This window comes from Somniosus microcephalus, chromosome 24, assembly GCF_052327205.1.
Source record: "Somniosus microcephalus isolate GS21.2 chromosome 24, FLI_Smic_1.0, whole genome shotgun sequence".
Lineage (NCBI taxonomy): Eukaryota > Metazoa > Chordata > Chondrichthyes > Squaliformes > Somniosidae > Somniosus > Somniosus microcephalus.
In genome coordinates, this window is record NC_141010.1 from 67,841,496 (window position 1) to 67,861,968 (window position 20,473).

Below are 20,473 nucleotides of genomic sequence, written 5' to 3' on the forward strand. Positions count from 1 at the left end.
AGTTCCATTTGCCACTGTTCCGCCCATCTGACCAACCCATCTATATCGTCCTGTAGCCTGAGGCTACCCTCCTCGCTATTTACCACCCCACCAATTTTCGTGTCATCTGCGAACTTACTGATCATACCTTTTACATTCACATCCAAATCATTAATGTAGACCACAAACAGCAAGGGACCCAGCACCGATCCCTGCGGTACCCCACTGGACACAGGCTTCCAGTCACAAAAACAAGCTTCGACCATCACCCTCTGCTTTCTGCCACTAAGCCAGTTTTGGATCCAATGTGCCAAGGCACCCTGGATCCCATGGGCTCTTACCACGAGAGTTGGCGGGAGGCGCGAGCGGGAGGCTTTAAAAGGCGGCTCCGAGTCCAGGTAGGCCTCAGTCCGCGAGAGTCGGGAGAGCAATAGTGGTAGGGCATTCTATCGTCGGGAGCGAAAATTGTAAATTTCAGATGTCTGATGGATCGGAGGGTCCATCAGCCGTTACCTGAAATTGACAAGGAGGATGTCCACTCTCCCCATCCAGCGCGGCTAAAGGCTGTGGAAGGAAAACAACGTAAGTGAACACTTTTTTTAAACTTATCACACACCTTGCATAATTACCACTCCACACTTGCACCCATCACTCACCTTAGTTCCAGGTGCCCCTGACGACCGCAGACCTACTCCACGTCTCCCCCAACCCGGCGGGGTTCTCCGAGGTCGGGAAGCCTTCACTTGTGAAGGTAAAATGGCACTAATCCTTTTTGCTGCCTGTTAACTACCTGTTAGCAGGCAGTTAAAAGAATTAAATGCCTTTCCCGCCTCCAGGAGACGGGACCCAAAGCTGCACATCTTCCCGCCTCCTGGCAAAAGGGCACGGAGGCAGGATGGGGGCGGGTTTGCCATCCGCCCCCAATTTCTCCGAATTTACCGGCTGTCCCACCTCAGGGCTTGGAAAATGCATCTCTCTCTCTGTGTCTCTGTCTCTGTCTCTGTCTCTGTCTCTCTCTCTCTCTCTCTCGGGGAGCTTTTGGACTCCCTCTCTCTGACCCCCTCTCCCTGACCCCCTCTCCCTGACCCCCTCTCCCTGACCCCCGCTCCCTGACCCCCGCTCTTTCGCTCTCGCCCTCAAAGTTATCTAGCATCCCCCATAAATGTGACTATTTTATTCACCTCTCTTGCTTTCCCTCCCTTTCTCTACCCTTCTCTACTTGTCTCTCTTCTTCTGTATCTCTGTCTTTCTGCCTTTTTTCCTTCCCCCTCTCTCGCCCCTTTGTCGCGCTGCACTGTACCTGCCCTGGGAGGGTTTGATGGGACAGTGTAGAGGGAGCTTTACTCTGTATCTAACCCGTGTTGTACCTGCCCTGGGAGTGTTTGATGGGACAGTGTAGAGGGAGCTTTACTCTGTATCTAACCCGTGCTGTACCTGCCCTGGGAGTGTTTGATGGGACAGTGTAGAGGGAGCTTTACTCTGTATCTAACCCATGCTGTATTCTGTGCTCGGTTCCCATTCTGCCTGGAGTTGTGTCTGATTGATCAGCACTCCCAGGGGGAATGAGTGGATCCCAGGGCGTGTCCTTCAGTCTGTGATTACTACTGTGTTGCAGGTGAAGATTGTGCCTGAAGGTGGAGTTCTGACCTCACCCTCAGTGATGAATGGCATGTGCAAGAACGTGGTGTCCAAGGTAAGGGAACGGTCGTGGGGTGGCGAAAGGGAAAATGCAGAATTCCACATGACGGGACACCTGCTCCGGTCCGTAAAGGGTACGCAGTCGAGTGGGAGCAGGAAGAAAGGAATCTTGGCCCAGTGAATGCCAGCCGGCTGTTGGACTGTATGCGGCATCGCGGCCAAGCCCGACTCTGTCGGCCAGCGGGTAGAATCACTCGCACCCTGGATGATTTTTGCACCCATCTCGCTCCCGACCTGAGCAGAGACCAGGGTGCGAGACTGAATATACTCGATGACTCAGCATTTACAGCCCTCTGGGGCAGAGAATTCCAAAGTTTCACAACCCTCTGAGTGAAGAAATTCCTCCTCATCTCAGTCTTAAATGGCCGATCCCTTATTCTGAGACTGTGTCCCCTGGTTCTGGACTCTCGAGAAAGGAGAAACAACCTCTCAGCATCTACCCTGTCAATCCCCTTCAGAATCTTGTGTGTTTCAATGCGATCACCTCTCATTGTTCTAAACTCCAGAGAGTATCGGCCCATTCTACACAATCTCTCCTCATAGGACAGCCCTCTCATCGCACTTAAGGCAAGTATATCCTTCCTTAGGTACGGAGACCGAAACTGTGCACAGTACTCTAGGTGTGGTCTCACCAAAGCCTTGTATAATTGCAGCAAGACTTCCTTACTCTTATACTCCAATCCCTTTGCAATAAAGGCTGACATACCACTTGCCTTCCTATTTGCTTGCTGCACCTACATGTTAACTTTTTGTGTTTCCAGTACTAGGACACCTAAATCTCTGAACACCAACATTTAATAGTTTCTCATCATTTAAAAAATACTTTGGTTTTCTATTCTTCCTACCAAAGTGAATAAACTCACACTATGCCCCACATTATACTCCATCTGCCACCTTCTTGCCCACTCACTTAACCTGCCGATATCCCTTTTCAGACTCTGTGTCCCCCTCACAGCTTACTTTCCAACCTAGCTTTATATTGTCAGCAAATTTGGATACATTAAACTCATTTGAGATTATCCAAAACGATTGCCCATATTCTAACCCTGCACCCGTGTGCTCGTAGTTGGGAAAAGCCTCGATTTTAAAATTCACATCTGTTCAAATCTGTCTAGACCCTAAGCTCTGTGATTCCCTCCCTAACCCTCTCCACCTCTCCCTCCTTTAAGATGCTCCTTAAAACCTACCCTGTTGACCAAGCTTTTGGTCACCTGTCCTAACATCTTACGTGACCCATTGCCAATTTTTGTGTGATAACGCTCCTGTGAAGCGCCTTAGAAAGTTTTTACCAGGTTCAAGGCAAGTAGTTGTTGCGATAGTACAGCCCAAGTTGCTGAAATCTGCTCTTTCTCTCAGGTGACCTACTGGATCCAGTACAAGGGGGGCAAGGGGATAGTCGGCGCCAGCGCCACCTTTGCCTTCACCAATGTCTCGTTGTCCGCCACCAAGATCTCGCAGACCTTTCACGTTTTCTTTGTGACAGTAAGTTCAAGACCCAGATCGCTCTGAGACAGATAGGAAAAGCAACGAACGGTACAGGACAGTCTGCACGGCTCTCCCGTTACAGGACAGTGCAGGACAGTCTGCACGGCTCTCCCGTTACAGGACAGTGCAGGACAGTCTGCACAGCTCTCCCGTTACAGGACAGTGCAGGACAGTCTGCACGGCTCTCCCGTTACAGGACAGTGCAGGACAGTCTGCACGGCTCTCCTGTTACAGGACAGTGCAGGACAGTCTGCACGGCTCTCCCGTTACAGGACAGTGCAGGACAGTCTGCACGGCTCTCCCGTTACAGGACAGTGCAGGACAGTCTGCACGGCTCTCCCGTTACAGGACAGTGCAGGACAGTCTGCACGGCTCTCCCGTTACAGGACAGTGCAGGACAGTCTGCACGGCTCTCCCGTTACAGGACAGTGCAGGACAGTCTGCACGGCTCTCCTGTTACAGGACAGTGCAGGACAGTCTGCACGGCTCTCCCATTACAGGACAGTGCAGGACAGTCTGCACGGCTCTCCTGTTACAGGACAGTGCAGGACAGTCTGCACGGCTCTCCCGTTACAGGACAGTGCAGGACAGTCTGCACGGCTCTCCTGTTACAGGACAGTGCAGGACAGTCTGCATGGCTCTCCCATTACAGGACAGTCTGCACGGCTCTCCCGTTACAGGACAGTGCAGGACAGTCTGCACGGCTCTCCCGTTACAGGACAGTGCAGGACAGTCTGCACGGCTCTCCTGTTACAGGACAGTGCAGGACAGTCTGCATGGCTCTCCCATTACAGGACAGTCTGCACGGCTCTCCTGTTACAGGACAGTGCAGGACAGTCTGCACGGCTCTCCCGTTACAGGACAGTGCAGGACAGTCTGCACGGCTCTCCCATTACAGGACAGTGCAGGACAGTCTGCACGGCTCTCCTGTTACAGGACAGTGCAGGACAGTCTGCACGGCTCTCCCGTTACAGGACAGTGCAGGACAGTCTGCACGGCTCTCCCATTACAGGACAGTGCAGGACAGTCTGCACGGCTCTCCTGTTACAGGACAGTGCAGGACAGTCTGCACGGCTCTCCCGTTACAGGACAGTGCAGGACAGTCTGCACGGCTCTCCCGTTACAGGACAGTGCAGGACAGTCTGCACGGCTCTCCCGTTACAGGACAGTGCAGGACAGTCTGCACGGCTCTCCCGTTACAGGACAGTGCAGGACAGTCTGCACGGCTCTCCCATTACAGGACAGTGCAGGACAGTCTGCACGGCTCTCCTGTTACAGGACAGTGCAGGACAGTCTGCACGGCTCTCCCGTTACAGGACAGTGCAGGACAGTCTGCATGGCTCTCCCGTTACAGGACAGTGCAGGACAGTCTGCACGGCTCTCCCGTTACAGGACAGTGCAGGACAGTCTGCACGGCTCTCCTGTTACAGGACAGTGCAGGACAGTCTGCACGGCTCTCCTGTTACAGGACAGTGCAGGACAGTCTGCACGGCTCTCCTGTTACAGGACAGTGCAGGACAGTCTGCACGGCTCTCCCGTTACAGGACAGTGCAGGACAGTCTGCACGGCTCTCCCATTACAGGACAGTGCAGGACAGTCTGCACGGCTCTCCCGTTTCAGGACAGTGCAGGACAGTCTGCACGGCTCTCCCATTACAGGACAGTCTGCACGGCTCTCCCGTTACAGGACAGTGCAGGACAGTCTGCACGGCTCTCCTGTTACAGGACAGTGCAGGACAGTCTGCACGGCTCTCCCGTTACAGGACAGTGCAGGACAGTCTGCACGGCTCTCCCGTTACAGGACAGTGCAGGACAGTCTGCACGGCTCTCCCGTTACAGGACAGTGCAGGACAGTCTGCACGGCTCTCCTGTTACAGGACAGTGCAGGACAGTCTGCACGGCTCTCCCGTTACTGTACAGTGCAGGACAGTCTGCACGGCTCTCCCGTTACTGTACAGTGCTGGGGTATTACAGAACCGTGCTGTTACAGTAGTGCTGGAGTATTACAGACACGTGCTGGAGTATTACAGATACATGCTGTTACTGTACAGTGCTGGTGTATTACAGACCCTCCTGTCACAGTACAGTGCTGGGTTATTACAGACCTGTACTGGGGTATTACAGACCCGTACTGATACATTACTGTGCTGGGATGTTACAAACCCGTGCTGTTACAGTACAGTGCTGGAGTATTACAGAACCCGTGCTGTTAGTGTACAGTGCTGGAGTATTACAGACCCGTGCTGTTACAGTACAATGCTGGGGTATTACAGACCCGTGCTGTTACAGTACAGTGCTGGAGTATTACAGAACCCGTGCTGTTAGTGTACAGTGCTGGAGTATTACAGACCCATGCTGTTACAGTACGGTGCTGGATTATTACAGACCCATGCTGTTACAGTACGGTGCTGGATTATTACAGACCCCTGCTGTTGCAGTACAGTGCTGGGGGTGTTACAGACCCGTGCTGTTACAGTACGGTGCTGGATTATTACAGGCCCGTGCTGTTACAGTACAGTGCTGGAGTATTACAGAACCCGTGCTGTTAGTGTACAGTGCTGGAGTATTACAGACCCATGCTGTTACAGTACGGTGCTGGATTATTACAGACCCATGCTGTTACAGTACAGTGCTGGAGTATTACAGGCCCGTGCTGTTACAGTACAGTGCTGGAGTATTACAGACCCCTGCTGTTGCAGTACAGTGCTGGGGGTGTTACAGACCCGTGCTGTTACAGTACAGTGCTTTGGGCGTTACAGACATGTGCTGTAAAAGCCCGTTCGGTGTAATCCTGTGTAGTGTTTGACAGACCAGGACAGATGCGATTTGCCAAGTGACTGAAAGGCCGTGTTTTCCCATTTGTCCTCAGAACCCAGCGAACAGCGCAGCAGAGCGACGGAGCGGGAATCCTGGATACCTGACTGGGAAGCCCATCCTGGCCTTTAATGGTCAGGCTGCTGCATATCCTTTTACACTGGGGGACGGTTATCTGGATTGAACTGTGCTGGAAGGAAGACTCCTGATATTGGCCCTGGGCAGCTGTACACTGGGCTGGGTCAGTCCCCACTATATTTCCAGGACTGGATGGGATGCATCCTAGGACGCTGAGGGAAGTAAAGGAAGAAATTGTGGGGGTACTGGCCATAATCTTCCAATCATCCTTTGAAACGGGGGTGGTGGCAGACTGGAGCATTGCAAATGTTGCACTAATACAATAGCAAAATACTGTGGATACTGGAAATCTGAAATAACAACAGAAAGTGCTGGAAACACTCAGCAGGCCAGGCAGCATCGAGGAGAGAGAAACAGAGTCAACGGTTCGGGTCGAACCCTTCGTCAGAACTGAGTTCGTACGAAACATTGACTCTGTTTCTCACTCCTCGACGCTGCCTAACCTGCTGAGTGTTTCCAGCACTTTCTGTTGTTATTACAAAATAGGGTGTAAAGATAAACCCAGCACCTACGCGCCAGTCAGTTTAACCTCGGTAGTGGGGAAGCTTTTAGAAACAATAATCAGGGACAAAGTTAACAGTCACTTGGACAAGTGTTGATTGAGTAAGGAAAGCCAGCACGGATTTGTTAAGGGCAAATCGTGTTTACCCAACTTGATTGAGTTTTTTGATGAGGTACCCGAGAGCGTTGATGAGGGTAATGGGGTTGACGTGGTGTACATGGATTTCCAAAAGGCGTTCAACAAAGTGCCACATAATAGGCTTGCCAGCAAAGTTGAAGCCCACGGAATGAAAGGGACAGTGGCAGCATGGATACAAAATTGGCTAAGTGACAGTAAACAGAGAGTAGTGGTGAGCGGTTGTTTATTGGACTGGAGGAAGGTACACAGTGGTGTTCCTCAGGGGTCGGTACTAGGACCACTGCTTTTCTTGATATATATTAATGACTTGGGCGTGGGTGTACAGGGCACAATTTCAAAATTTGCAGATGACACAAAACTTGGAAGTATAGTGAACAGTGAGGAGGAGAGTGATAGACTTCAGGAAGACATAGACAGGCTGGTGAAATGGGCAGACATGAGGCAGATGAAATTTAACACCGAAAAGTGCGAAGTGATACATTTTGATGGAAAGAATGAGCAGAGGACGTATAAACTAAAGGGTACAATCCTGAAAGGGGTGCAGGAACAGAGAGACCTGGGGGTATGTGGGCACAAATCATTGAAGGTGGCAGGGCAGGTTGAGAACACAGTTTAAAAAGCTTACGGGATCCTGGGCTTCATGAAAAGTGGAGTGGAGTAGAGTACAAAAGCGTTGAAGTTATGATGAACCTTTATAAAACACCGGTTCGGCCTCAACTGGAGTATTGGGTCCAATTCTGGGCACCGAACGATGTGAAGGCCTCCGAGAGGGTGCAGAAAAGATTTACAAGAATGATTCCATGGATGAGGGATTTCATTTACGTGGATAGACTGGAGAAGCTGGGGTTGTCCTTAGAGCAGAGGAGATTTCAGGTGTTCAAAATCATGAGGGGTCTGGACAGAGTAGATAGAGAGAAACTGTTCCCATTGGCGGAAGGGTCGAGAACCAGAGGACACGGATTTAAGGTGATTGGCAGAAGAACCAAAGGCGACAGGAGGAGAAACATTTTTACGCAGCGAGTGGTGAGGATCTCATAGAGTCATAACGGCACAGAAGGAGGCCATTCGGCCCATCGAGTCCGTGCCGGCTCTCTGTAGAGCAATCCAGTCAGTCCCATTCCCCCGCTCTATTCCCGTAGCCCTGCAAGTTTATTTCCCTCAAGTGCCTATCCAGACTCTCCTTGAAAACATTGAGTATCTCCGCTTCCACCACTTCTGTCGGCAGCGAGTTCCAGGTCATCACCACTCGCTGTGTAAAAAAAGTTTTTCCTCGCATCCCCCCTGTATCTCTTGCCCAAAACCTTAAATCTGTGTCCCCTAGTCCTTGTACCATCAACTAGTGGGAACAGCCTTTCCCCATCTAGCCTATCCAAACCCGTCATAATCTTGTACACCTCTATCACCCCGCAACCTCCTTTGCTCTAATGAAAACAAATCCAGCTTCTCCAGCCTGTCCTTGTAGCTAAGATCCCCCATCCCCGGAACCATTCTGGTAAATCTCCTCTGCACCCTCTCGAGGGCCTTCACATCCTTCCTAAAGTGTGGTGATCAGAACTCGATGCAATACTCCAGTTGTGGCCTAACCAGTGCTTTAGAAAGGTTCAGCATAACTTCTCTACTTTTGTACTCAATACCTCTATTTATGAAGCCCAAGATCCCATATGCTTTGCTAACCACTCTCTCAATATGTCCTGCCACCTTCAGGGACCTATGCACATTATCTCCCAGGTCCCTCTGTCCCTGCACACTCTTTAAAACTGTGCCATTAAGTGTATATTGCCTCTCCCTGTTCCTTCTGCCAAAATGCATCACTTCACAATTCTCTGTATTAAATTCCATCTGCCACTTGTCTGCCCATTCTGCTAGCCTTTCTATGTCCTGTTGCAGTCGATTGGTATCATCCTCACTGTTTGCCACACCCCCAAGTTTGGTGTCATCGGCAAATTTAGAAATTCTACTCTATTCCAATATCCAGGTCATATCAAGAAAAGCAGTGACCCCAGCACTGACCCTTGGGGAACACCACTGTCTACCATCCTCCAGTCTGAAAAACAGCCATTTACCACAACTCGCTGTTTTCTGTCCTTAAGCCAATTCCTTATCCAAGCTGCCACTGACTCACCTATTCCATGAACCTCAATTTTATTAACCAGTCTTCTATGTGGTACTTTGTTAAACACCTTCCTAAAATCCATGTAGACAACATCCATTGCATTCCCTTCATCAATCCTCCCTGTTACTTCATCAAAAAATTAAATTAGATTAGTCAAACACGATCTGCCTTTTACAAATCCGTGTTGGTTCTCCTTAATTAGCTTTAACCTCTCCAAGTGCCTGTTAATTTTTTCCTTGATTATTGTTTCTAAAACTTTACCCACCACTGATGTTAAACTGACCGGCCTGAAGTTACTAGGATTGTCCTTACACCCTTTCTTGAACAATGGTATCACATTTGCCACTTTCCAATACTCAGGCACCTCTCCCGCATCTAGGGAAGATTGGAAAATTATGGCGAGCCCTTCCGCTATCTCCTCCCCCAATTCCCTTAGCAACCTGGGATGCAAGCCATCTGAACCCAGGCGACTTATCCACTCTAAGCATACCCAGCCTTTCTAGTACATCCTGTCTATCAATTTTCACCCCTTCCATTGCTTCTACCTTTCCCACTTCTACCGATATTTTGTCAGCATCCACCTCCTTAGTAAACACCGATACAAAGTACTCATTGAGTATTCTAGCCTTGCCCTGCGCCTCTAAGCATATATCACCTTCTTTGTCCCTAATAGGCTCCACCCCGCCTGTTTACATGCTGATAGAAGATTTTTGGGTTCCCTTTTATGTTAACTGCCATTCTACTCTCATATTCTCTCTTTGCCAATCTTATTTTCATCTTCACTTCCCCTCAACTTATTGTATTTGGTCTGGTTCTCACTTGAAGAATTCACCTGTATCCCCTGGGGAGATGGACACTGAGCTGGTTTCAAATAGCGGAGGCCGGACTGGTGCGAATCAGAGAGCTGTTCGGTCACGTGACCTAGGTCCTTCTATACGGGTGGGGGGGTGGGGCAGACTCTGGTCTCAGAGGGTCTTGACGTATGGTAGGTTCGAACGCTTGTTGAGCTCCTTGACCGCTTGTCCCACCAGTCTGACGGTCCTGAAGAGCGCCGGTGATGGATCCTGTTCCCGGTCGGGTAGAAGCAGCGTGCTGTTCGGGCACAACATGAGGGCCGGCTGCTCATTCAGGTGAGGGATCAAGTTCCAGTCGGGAGTTTGAAGGGGGCCTCCGCTCATACTGGCTGAGCTCCTGTTGCGCTGCTGATGGTATCATGTTATCGGGTCTCTAATTCCGACTCTGCCCACTACGTTTAACGTTTCCCTCAAAGCGGATCTCATCCCTTACGATCAGGAACTTGCATTCTGTGTCCGATACCTCGCCCTACAATGGCGTTACTAGGAGGCCATAGCAATGCGTTCTCCTTGTTACATGATATGGATACCGTAATCCTTTCACGTGAGCCTTTCTCCGATCTTCCAAAAGGCGGACTGATGAACACTTTAGGGAGACGAGGCCAAATGTAAATCGATGAAACAAGCAATGTGATAACGGTTACAACGCATTGCAGGTTAGTTTGCACCACTCCGAACTGTAACTGGCCCTGTTAGTGTGCTAAATATAATGGTGGTTCCTCAGAACCTGGTGGGTAACTACCTGAAGGAGATCGCCCGAATCCCTTTCTATGCCCCTCACCAGATCTTCCAAAAAGACAAAGATCATGTCTTGTGACTTACTGTGAGCGACACCGCGCAAGGTAGTTGAGGTGGAGTTTGATGCATCAGGTTTATTTTCTTTATAGGAAGGAGAAAAACAGAAGTGGCAGTCAGAGAAATCAACGGTTTAAATCAAACATGGCCACAGTAAATAATAATTCGAATAGGTCTAAGAGCATTAAAAAAACAAGCCTGAAGGCTTTGTGTCTTAATGCGAGGAGCATTCGTAATGAGGTGGATGAATTAGCTGCACAAATAGAGGTAAACGAATATGATTTGATTGGGATTATGGAAACATGGCTCCAGGGTGGCCAAGGCTGCGAACTCAACATCCAGGGGTATTCAATATTCAGGAAAGATGGGCAAAAAGGAAAGGGAGGTGGGGTAGCATTGCTGGTTAAAGAAGGGATTAACACAATTGTAAGGAAGGATATTTGCTCTGATGATGTGGAATCTGTATGGGTACAACTGAGAAATACCAATAGGCAGAAAACGTTAGTGGGAGTGGTATATAGACCTCCAAACAGTAATGCGGAGGTTGGGGATGGCATTAAAAGGGAAATTAGAGAAGCATGCAATAAGGGCACAGCAGTCATCATGGGTGACTTTAATCTACATATAGATTGGGCTAATCAAATTAGTAACAATACTGTGGAGGAGGAATTCCTGGAGTGTTTACGGGATGGTTTCCTGGACCAATATGTTGAGCCACCAACCAGAGATCAGGCCATCTTGGACTGGGTATTATGTAACAAGAAAGGATTAATTAGCAATCTTGTTGTACGAGGCCCCTTGGGTCAGAGCGATCATAATATAATAGAATTCTTCATTAAGATGGAGAATGAAGTAGTTGGCTCAGAGACTAGGGTCCTGAATTTAAATAAAGGAAACTACGATGGTCTGAGGCGTGAGTTGGGTAGGATTGATTGGGGAATGGCACTCAAAGGGTTGATGATGGATAGGCAATGGCAAACATTCAAAGACCGCATGGATGAACTACAGAATTTGTTCATCCCAGTTTGGCATAAAAATAAAACGAAAAAGGTGACTCAACCGTGGCTAACAAGGGAAATTAGGGATAGCATAAGATCCAAGGAGAGGACATATAAATTGGCCAGAAAAAGCAGTAAACCTGAGGATTGGGAGCAGTTTAGGATTCAACAAAGGAGGACAAAGTGATTAATTAAGAAGGGGAAAATAGAATATGAGAGTAAGCTTGCAGGGAACATAAAAACTGACTATAAAAGCTTTTATAGATATGTGAAGAGAAAAAGATTGGTGAAGTCAAGCGTAGGTCCCTTGCAGTCAGAATCAGGGGAATTTATAATGGGGAACAAAGAAATGGCAGGCCAATTAAATACATATTGTGGTTCTGTCTTCACAAAGGAGGACACAAATAACCTCCCAGAGATGTCAGGGAACATGGGGTCTGATGAAAGGGAGGAACTGAAAGAAATCAGCATTTGTACGGAAATGGTGTTAGGGAAATTGATGGGATTGAAGGCCGATAAATCCCCAGGGCCTGATAATCTACATCCTAGGGTACTTAAGGAAGTGGCCCTAGAAATACTAGATGCATTGCTGATCATCTTCCAACATTCGATGGAATCTGGAACAGTACCCATAGATTGGAGGGTAGCTAATGTTACCCCACTATTCAAGAAAGGTGGTAGAGAGAAAACGGGGCATTACAGACCGGTAAGCCTGACACCGGTTGTGGGGAAAATGCTAGAGTCCATTGGAAAACAGTGACAGGATCGGACAAAGTCAAAATAGATTTACAAAAGGTAAATCGTGCTCGACTAATCTACTGGAATTTTTTGAGGATCTAACTGGTAAAATAGATAAGGGAGAACCAGCGGATGTGTATTTGGACTTTCAGAAGGCTTTCGATAAGGTCCCGCATAAGAGATTAGCGTGTAAAGTTAAGGCACATGGGATTGGGGGCAAGGTATTGACTTGGATAGAGAACTGGTTGGCAGACAGAAAGCAAAGAGTTGGAATAAATAGGTCTTTTTCCGAGTGGTAGGCAGTGACTAGTGGGGTACCGCAGGTATCGGTCCTTGGACCCCAGCTATTCACAATATATATTAATGATCTAGAGAAGGGAACTAGATGTAATGGCCCAGAAATTCAGGTCCCAATGCGTGAGTACGCACGGGGTACTCACACGTGGACCCGATGGAAGTGCCGGTTTCTTGCATGCACGGGAAACCGGCACTTCCGATCCTCTGAACGAAGGGGTTCAGAGATCGAACGTGTGCGCGCGGGAGTCTGCGCGTGCACGTTGAACTTCCTTTTTTTTTTACAGGTTTTAACGTGCGGGTAAGTCTCTACATTTTAGAAATGTAAAAACCAGGCGTAAGGACTTCATTTTAAAAGGTAAGTGGTCAATTAATTAAAAAAAAATTTCCACAGGTTTTTTACTTTTAAATACTTTAAAGCAAGGTAAGTTTATTTTTAGCCCTGTTTTTTTATAAAATTATTTTTTTCAAAAATTTAAATTATTGTTTAAAATAGTTATTTAATGTAATTTATAGTTTATTTAAAAAGTGTGATTTAAAAAAAAAAAAAAAAAAATTATTTGAAGGTTAAGTACTTTTTTAGGGCCTCAGCATTTATACGTTTTGACAGGTCTTTTCTGTCAAGACTTATGAATGGAGCATTCCCTGCTCCGATTGGCTGCCTGTTGCTCACGTGATCCCAGAGGACGCATCGCATTAACTACACCCCTGGGACACGCCAGCACAGCGCGCCGGCCTCTGGGACAGGCTTCGGAGAGGAATTCCACGCAGGCCAAGAGCTGAACTGCCGGCGCGCTAGGTAAGTGTAGGTCGGGGGCTTGCACCCGCGGGAAGCCCCCGACCCGAATTTCTGGGCCATTATCTCCAAATTTGCAGACGACACAAAGCTGGGTGGTCGTGTGTGCTGTGAGGAGGATGCCGAGAAACTCCAGAATGATTTGGACAGGCTGGGTGATTGGGCAGAAGCACGGCAGATGCACTATAACGTGGATAAATGTGAGGTTATCCACTTTGGTGGCAAAAACAGGAAGGCAGATTATTATCTGAATGGCAATAGATTGGGAGAAGGGGAAGTGCAACGAGACCTGAGCGTCCTTGTGCACCAGTCGCTGAAGGTAAGCATGCAGGTGCAGCAGGCGGTTAAGAAGGCAAATGGTATGTTGGCCTTCGGAGCGAGAGGGTTTGAGTACAGGAACAAGGATGTCTTGCTCCAGTTGTACAGGGCCTTGGTGAGACCACATCTTGAGTATTGTGTGCAGTTTTGGTCGCCTTACCTGAGGAAGGATGTTCTTGCCATGGAAGGAGTTCAGCGAAGATTCACCAGGCTGATACCTGGGATGGCAGGAATGACATATGAGGAGAGATTGTGTCGATTAGGCTTATACTCGCTGGAGTTTAGAAGAATGAGAGGGGATCTCATTGAAACTTATAAAATTCTGACAGGACTGGACAGAGTAGATGCAGGAAGGATGTTCCCGATGGTCGGGGAGTCCAGAACCAGGGGTCACAGTCTAAAGATAAGGGGTAAGCCATTTAGGACAGAAATGAGGAGGAATTTCTTCACCCAGAGAGTGGTGAACCTGTGGAATTCTCTGCCACAGAAGGCAGTAGAGGCCAATTCATTAAATATATTCAAGAAGGAGTTGGATATATTTCTTAAGGCTAAAGGGATCAAGGGGTAATGGGAGAAAGCAGGGACAGGTACTAAATTTGGATGATCAGCCATGATTGCATTGAATGGCGGAGCAGACTCGAGGGGCCGAATGGCCTACTCCTGCTCCTATCTTTTATGTTTCACTAGTGCCCTTTAGGGAAGGGAACCTGCCGTCCTTACCCAGTTTGGACCGAGAGCTCTAGAATTGCCACCCTTCGCCTCTCCGCCTCTCTCCTTTAAGACGCTCCTTAAAACCTAACTCTTCGACCAAGCTTTTGGTCACCTGTCCTAAAATCTGCTTATGTGGCTCGGTGTGAATTTTTGTCTGATAACCCTCTGTGAAGTGCCTTGGGACTTTTTACTGCATTAAAAGTGCTATATAAATGCAGGTTTTTGTTGTTAAGAACATAGGAACAGTAGTAGTCCATTCAGCCCCTTGAGCCTGTTCCCTCTTTCAATAAGATCGTGGCTGATCTGTATCTTAACTCCATCGATCCGCCATGGTTTCATAACCCTCAATACCCTTGTCTAACAAATTTCTATCAATCTTAGATTTGAAATGTTCAATTGACCCCCAGCCTCAACAGCTTTTTGGGAGAGAGTGTTCCAGATTACCACTACCCTTTGTGTAAAGAAGTGCTTCCTGACATCAACCCTGAACGGTTTAGATTTTAAGGTTCTGCCCCTTTGTTCTGGACCCCCCACCAAAGGAAATAGTTTCTTTCTATCTCCCCTATCAACTCCTTTAATCGTTTTAACACCTCAATTAGATCATCCCATAATACTCGAGGGAATACAAGTCTAGTCTGTGCAATCTGTTCTCATAATGTCACCCTTTCAGCCCCGGTATCATTCTGGTGAATCTGTGCTGCCCCTCTTCCAAGGCGAATATATCGTTCCTGAGGTGCGCGGCCCAGAACTGAATGTAGTTACACCAGACGGGGTCTGACCTGAGCTTTATATTACATTGATGTTATATGTAACTCCAGTCCCACACCCGCGTGATTGACCCTTGACTGCCTCTCTGGCCCAGCGACACACTCCATTGTATCAAACCAAGAGGGAGGCTCACCACCACCCTCTCCAGAGACAGGCTCACCAGCACCTTCTCCAGAGACAGGCTCACCACCACCTTCTCCAGAGACAGGCTCACCAGCACCTTCTCCAGAGACAGGCTCACCACCACCTTCTCCAGAGACAGACTCACCACCACCCTCTCCAGAGACAGGCTCACCAGCACCTTCTCCAGAGACAGGCTCACCACCACCCTCTCCAGAGACAGGCTCACCACCACCCTCTCCAGAGACAGGCTCACCACCACCCTCTCCAGAGACAGGCTCACCACCACCCTCTCCAGAGACAGGCTCACCACCACCCTCTCCAGAGACAGGCTCACCACCACCTCCTCCAGAGACAGGCTCACCAGCACCTCCTCCAGAGACAGGCTCACCACCACCCTCTCCAGAGACAGGCTCACCACCACCTTCTCCAGAGACAGGCACACCAGCACCTCCTCCAGAGACAGGCTCACCACCACCCTCTCCAGAGACAGGCTCACCAGCACCTTCTCCAGAGACAGGCTCACCACCACCTTCTCCAGAGACAGGCTCACCAGCACCTCCTCCAGAGACAGGCTCACCACCACCCTCTCCAGAGACAGGCTCACCACCACCCCCTCCAGAGACAGGCTCACCAGCACCTTCTCCAGAGACAGGCTCACCACCACCTTCTCCAGAGACAGGCTCACCAGCACCCTCTCCAGAGACAGGCTCACCAGCACCTTCTCCAGAGACAGGCTCACCACCACCTTCTCCAGAGACAGGCTCACCACCACCTCCTCCAGAGACAGGCTCACCACCACCTCCTCCAGAGACAGGCTCACCACCACCCTCTCCAGAGACAGGCTCACCACCACCCTCTCCAGAGACAGGCTCACCACCACCCCCTCCAGAGACAGGCTCACCACCACCTTCTCCAGAGACAGGCTCACCACCACCTTCTCCAGAGACAGGCTCACCAGCACCTTCTCCAGAGACAGGCTCACCAGCACCCTCTCCAGAGACAGGCTCACCAGCACCTTCTCCAGAGACAGGCTCACCAGCACCTTCTCCAGAGACAGGCTCACCAGCACCTTCTCCAGAGACAGGCTCACCACCACCTTCTCCAGAGACAGGCTCACCACCACCTTCTCCAGAGACAGGCTCACCAGCACCCTCTCCAGAGACAGGCTCACCACCACCTTCTCCAGAGACAGGCTCACCACCACCTTCTCCAGAGACAGGCTCACCACCACCTTCTCCAGAGACAGGCTCACCACCACCTTCTCCAGAGACAGGCTCACCAGCACCTTCTCCAGAGACAGGCTCACCACCACCCTCTCCAGAGACAGGCTCACCAGCACCTTCTCCAGAGACAGGCTCACCACCACCCTCTCCAGAGACAGGCTCACCACCACCCTCTCCAGAGACAGGCTCACCACCACCCTCTCCAGAGACAGGCTCACCACCACCCTCTCCAGAGACAGGCTCACCAGCACCTTCTCCAGAGACAGGCTCACCACCACCTTCTCCAGAGACAGGCTCACCAGCACCTCCTCCAGAGACAGGCTCACCACCACCCTCTCCAGAGACAGGCTCACCACCACCTCCTCCAGAGACAGGCTCACCAGCACCTTCTCCAGAGACAGGCTCACCACCACCTTCTCCAGAGACAGGCTCACCACCACCTCCTCCAGAGACAGGCTCACCACCACCTTCTCCAGAGACAGGCTCACCACCACCTTCTCCAGAGACAGGCTCACCAGCACCTCCTCCAGAGACAGGCTCACCACCACCCTCTCCAGAGACAGGCTCACCACCACCCTCTCCAGAGACAGGCTCACCACCACCCTCTCCAGAGACAGGCTCACCACCACCCTCTCCAGAGACAGGCTCACCACCACCTCCTCCAGAGACAGGCTCACCAGCACCTTCTCCAGAGACAGGCTCACCACCACCCTCTCCAGAGACAGGCTCACCACCACCCTCTCCAGAGACAGGCTCACCACCACCTCCTCCAGAGACAGGCTCACCAGCACCTTCTCCAGAGACAGGCTCACCACCACCTCCTCCAGAGACAGGCTCACCACCACCCTCTCCAGAGACAGGCTCACCAGCACCTTCTCCAGAGACAGGCTCACCACCACCTCATCCAGAGACAGGCTCACCACCACCTTCTCCAGAGACAGGCTCACCAGCACCTTCTCCAGAGACAGGCTCACCAGCACCTTCTCCAGAGACAGGCTCACCAGCACCTTCTCCAGAGACAGGCTCACCACCACCCTCTCCAGAGACAGGCTCACCACCACCTTCTCCACAGACAGGCTCACCAGCACCCTCTCCAGAGGGAGGCTCACCACCACCCTCTCCAGAGGGAGGCTCACCAGCACCCTCTCCAGAGGGAGGCTCACCACCACCTTCTCAATGGGCAACTAGGGATGGGCAAAAAATGGTGGCCTTGCCGGCAACAACACCGACATCCCCAGAATGAATTAATAAGAATCATTAACTGTTGCCAAACCGTCTCTGTCTCAATTTTGAGGTTCGCCCCCGGACAGACCTGCAGCGAGCTCCAGACGCACATCAACCTGCTCCTCCTGGGGGACAGACCCCCCGACTCCCTCGGCATCCTGGGCAACGCCAGCGGCAGCGAGACAGAGGGTCTGACCCGGATCGTCAACCCCGTGCCTGAGGCTCTGGTAAACTCTTGCACCACCCCCTCCCCCACTGGTGCTCCTCTGTTGGCCAGGCCGCTGGGGGGGGTGGGGGGAAGGGTGGTACCATTCCCGGGGTGGGGCAGGGAGAAGGGTTGGACCATTCCCGGGGGAGGGAGGTGGGAGAAGGGTTGGACCATTACCGGGGGAGGGGGTGGGAGAAGGTTTGGACCATTACCGGGGGAGGGGGTGGGAGAAGGGTTGGACCATTACCGGGGGAGGGGGTGGGAGAAGGGTTGGACCATTACCGGGGGAGGGGGTGGGAGAAGGGTTGGACCATTACCGGGGGAGGGGGTGGGAGAAGGGTTGTACCATTACCGGGGGAGGGGGAGGGAGAAGGGTTGGACCATTCCCGGGGGAGGGGGGTGGGAGAAGGGTTGGACCATTACCGGGGGAGGGGGTGGGAGAAGGTTTGGACCATTACCGGGGGAGGGGGTGGGAGAAGGGTTGGACCATTACCGGGGGAGGGGGTGGGAGAAGGGTTGGACCATTACCGGGGGAGGGGGTGGGAGAAGGGTCGTGCCATTCCCGTGGTGGGGGAAGGGTTGGACCATTCTGGGAGGAGTGGGGAGAATGGTAACACCATTCTCTGGGGAAGGATGGGGCAGAAGGGTCGGGCCATTCCTTGTTGTGGGGGAGGGGGGCGCGGGGAAATAAGGGAGCGAGTGATTGGGGGTGGGTGCGGTGGAGTTTAAAACAAAGTCCTTGATAGTGGGATGTCTCCTTTGAAAGGCACCTGACAGCGAGGCTGTCCCTTTAAGGTGCTCCTGATTTTCAGCCTGCCCCTTTAACAGGGGGATCTGAGGGTCAAGGGGCCTAGCAGGGTGGCCCCCTATTTAAAGGGGCTGCTGAGGGCGAGGCTGCCCTCCACTCGGGGTCTCAAGCGCGAGGTCCCCATGAAATCACTCTCATTTGCAGTACTGTAACGGTGAGGTACTAAATGCACCGTTTCCCCTTTGCAGAGCGTGCTGTGCGAGACCAGTTGCATCCTGACCCTTGCGCTGGAGATTCAGATCCTGTGGGCGAACACTGGCCCTCTCGCCAACCCTCAGGCGGCAGTACTCGGTGCCCGCTTCCAGTACCAGAGGCAGGACGTGCAGGTAAGTACGGAAGTAACAAAGGAAGTGACGTTAAACCTTTATAAATCAATGGTTAGGCCCCAGCTGGAGTATTGTGTTAAATTGTGGGCACCGCACTTTACGAAGGATGTCAAAGCCTTGGTGAGGGTGCAGAAAAGATTGACCAGAATAGTACCACGAATGAGGGACTTCAGTTATGTGGAGAGACTAGAGAAGCCGGGATTGTTCTCCTTAGAGCAGAGAAGGTTAAGGGGAGATTTAATAGAGGTGTTCAAAATCATGAAGGATTTTGAGAGAGTAAATAAGGAGAAACTGTTTCCACTGGCCGGAGGGTCGGTAACCAGAGGACACAGATTTAAGGTAATTGGCAAAAGAACCAATGGGGAGATGAGGAGAATGTTTATATGCAGCGAGTTGTTGTGAAAGGGCGGTGGAAGCAGATTCAATCGTAACTTTCAGAAGGGAATTGGATAAATACTGGAAGGGGAAAATTTTCCAGAGCTGTGGGGAAAGAGCAGGAGAGTGGGACTAATTGGCGAGCTCTCCCAAAGAGCCGGCACTGGCACCATGGGCTGAGCAGCCTCCATTTGTGCCGTATGGTTTTATGATTCTTGGTACAAAGTCTGGAAATGCAAGCTTTCCCTCTCTATCTTGTAAACTTTATAAAGCCATGGTTAGCAGCCCCTGAACCTGTTAGTGGCAGGTCTGGGCGCGTAGGGGTAAGGGGTGTGGGGGGGAATGAACTGTGAGCACGCCAGGTGACATTGAATTCCATCTGCCACATTCCCCCTCCAATCAATATCCCTTTGCCGTTTCCTTTGGTCTTCTATCGAATTCACTACACTTACCATTTTGATATCATCTGCAAATTTCCACACCAGTCCCTATGATATACACAGTGAACAGAATTGGTCTCAGACCTGAATCCTGAAGGCAGACCTAATGTTTGTAACAAGCACTAACGAGTAGCATTACACAAAAAGGCTGTACCTGCCCTGGGAGTGTTTGATGGGGCAGTGTAGAGGGAGCTTTACTCTGTATCTAACCCGTGCTGTACCTGCCCTGGGAGTGTTTGATGGGACAGTGTAGAGGGAGCTTTACTCTGTATCTAACCCGTGCTGTACCTGCCCTGGGAGTGTTTGATGGGACAGTGTAGAGGGAGCTTTACTCTGTATCTAACCCATGCTGTACCTGCCCTGGGAGTGTTTGATGGGACAGTGTAGAGGGAGCTTTACTCTGTATCTAACCCGTGCTGTACCTGCCCTGGGAGTGTCTGATGGGGCAGTGTAGAGGGAGCTTTACTCTGCCCTCCATGGCCTCGCCCCTCCCTATCTCTGTAATCTCCTCCAGCCCCACAACCCCCCGCCCCCCCCCCACCGAGATATCTGCGCTCCTCTAATTCTGCCCTCTTGAGCATCCCTGATTATAATCGCTCCACCATTGG

General features: G+C 50.8%; 1 protein-coding gene across 2 annotated transcripts in view; it reads left to right on the forward strand.

Moving 5' to 3' along the window:
* The window catches only part of LOC147101518 (tectonic-3-like), a 63,202-nt gene that overhangs the window by 40,686 nt on the left and 2,043 nt on the right, over nucleotides 1-20,473 (forward strand). For both annotated transcript variants that reach the window (XM_085966685.1, XM_085966686.1), the window contains 6 exons: nucleotides 1,595-1,672; nucleotides 3,034-3,159; nucleotides 6,031-6,121; nucleotides 9,894-9,996; nucleotides 17,779-17,935; nucleotides 18,913-19,050. In XM_085966685.1, coding sequence (XP_085822811.1) covers nucleotides 1,595-1,672; nucleotides 3,034-3,159; nucleotides 6,031-6,121; nucleotides 9,894-9,996; nucleotides 17,779-17,935; nucleotides 18,913-19,050 — 693 coding nt within the window. The remainder of the gene's footprint in view (nucleotides 1-1,594; nucleotides 1,673-3,033; nucleotides 3,160-6,030; nucleotides 6,122-9,893; nucleotides 9,997-17,778; nucleotides 17,936-18,912; nucleotides 19,051-20,473) is intronic.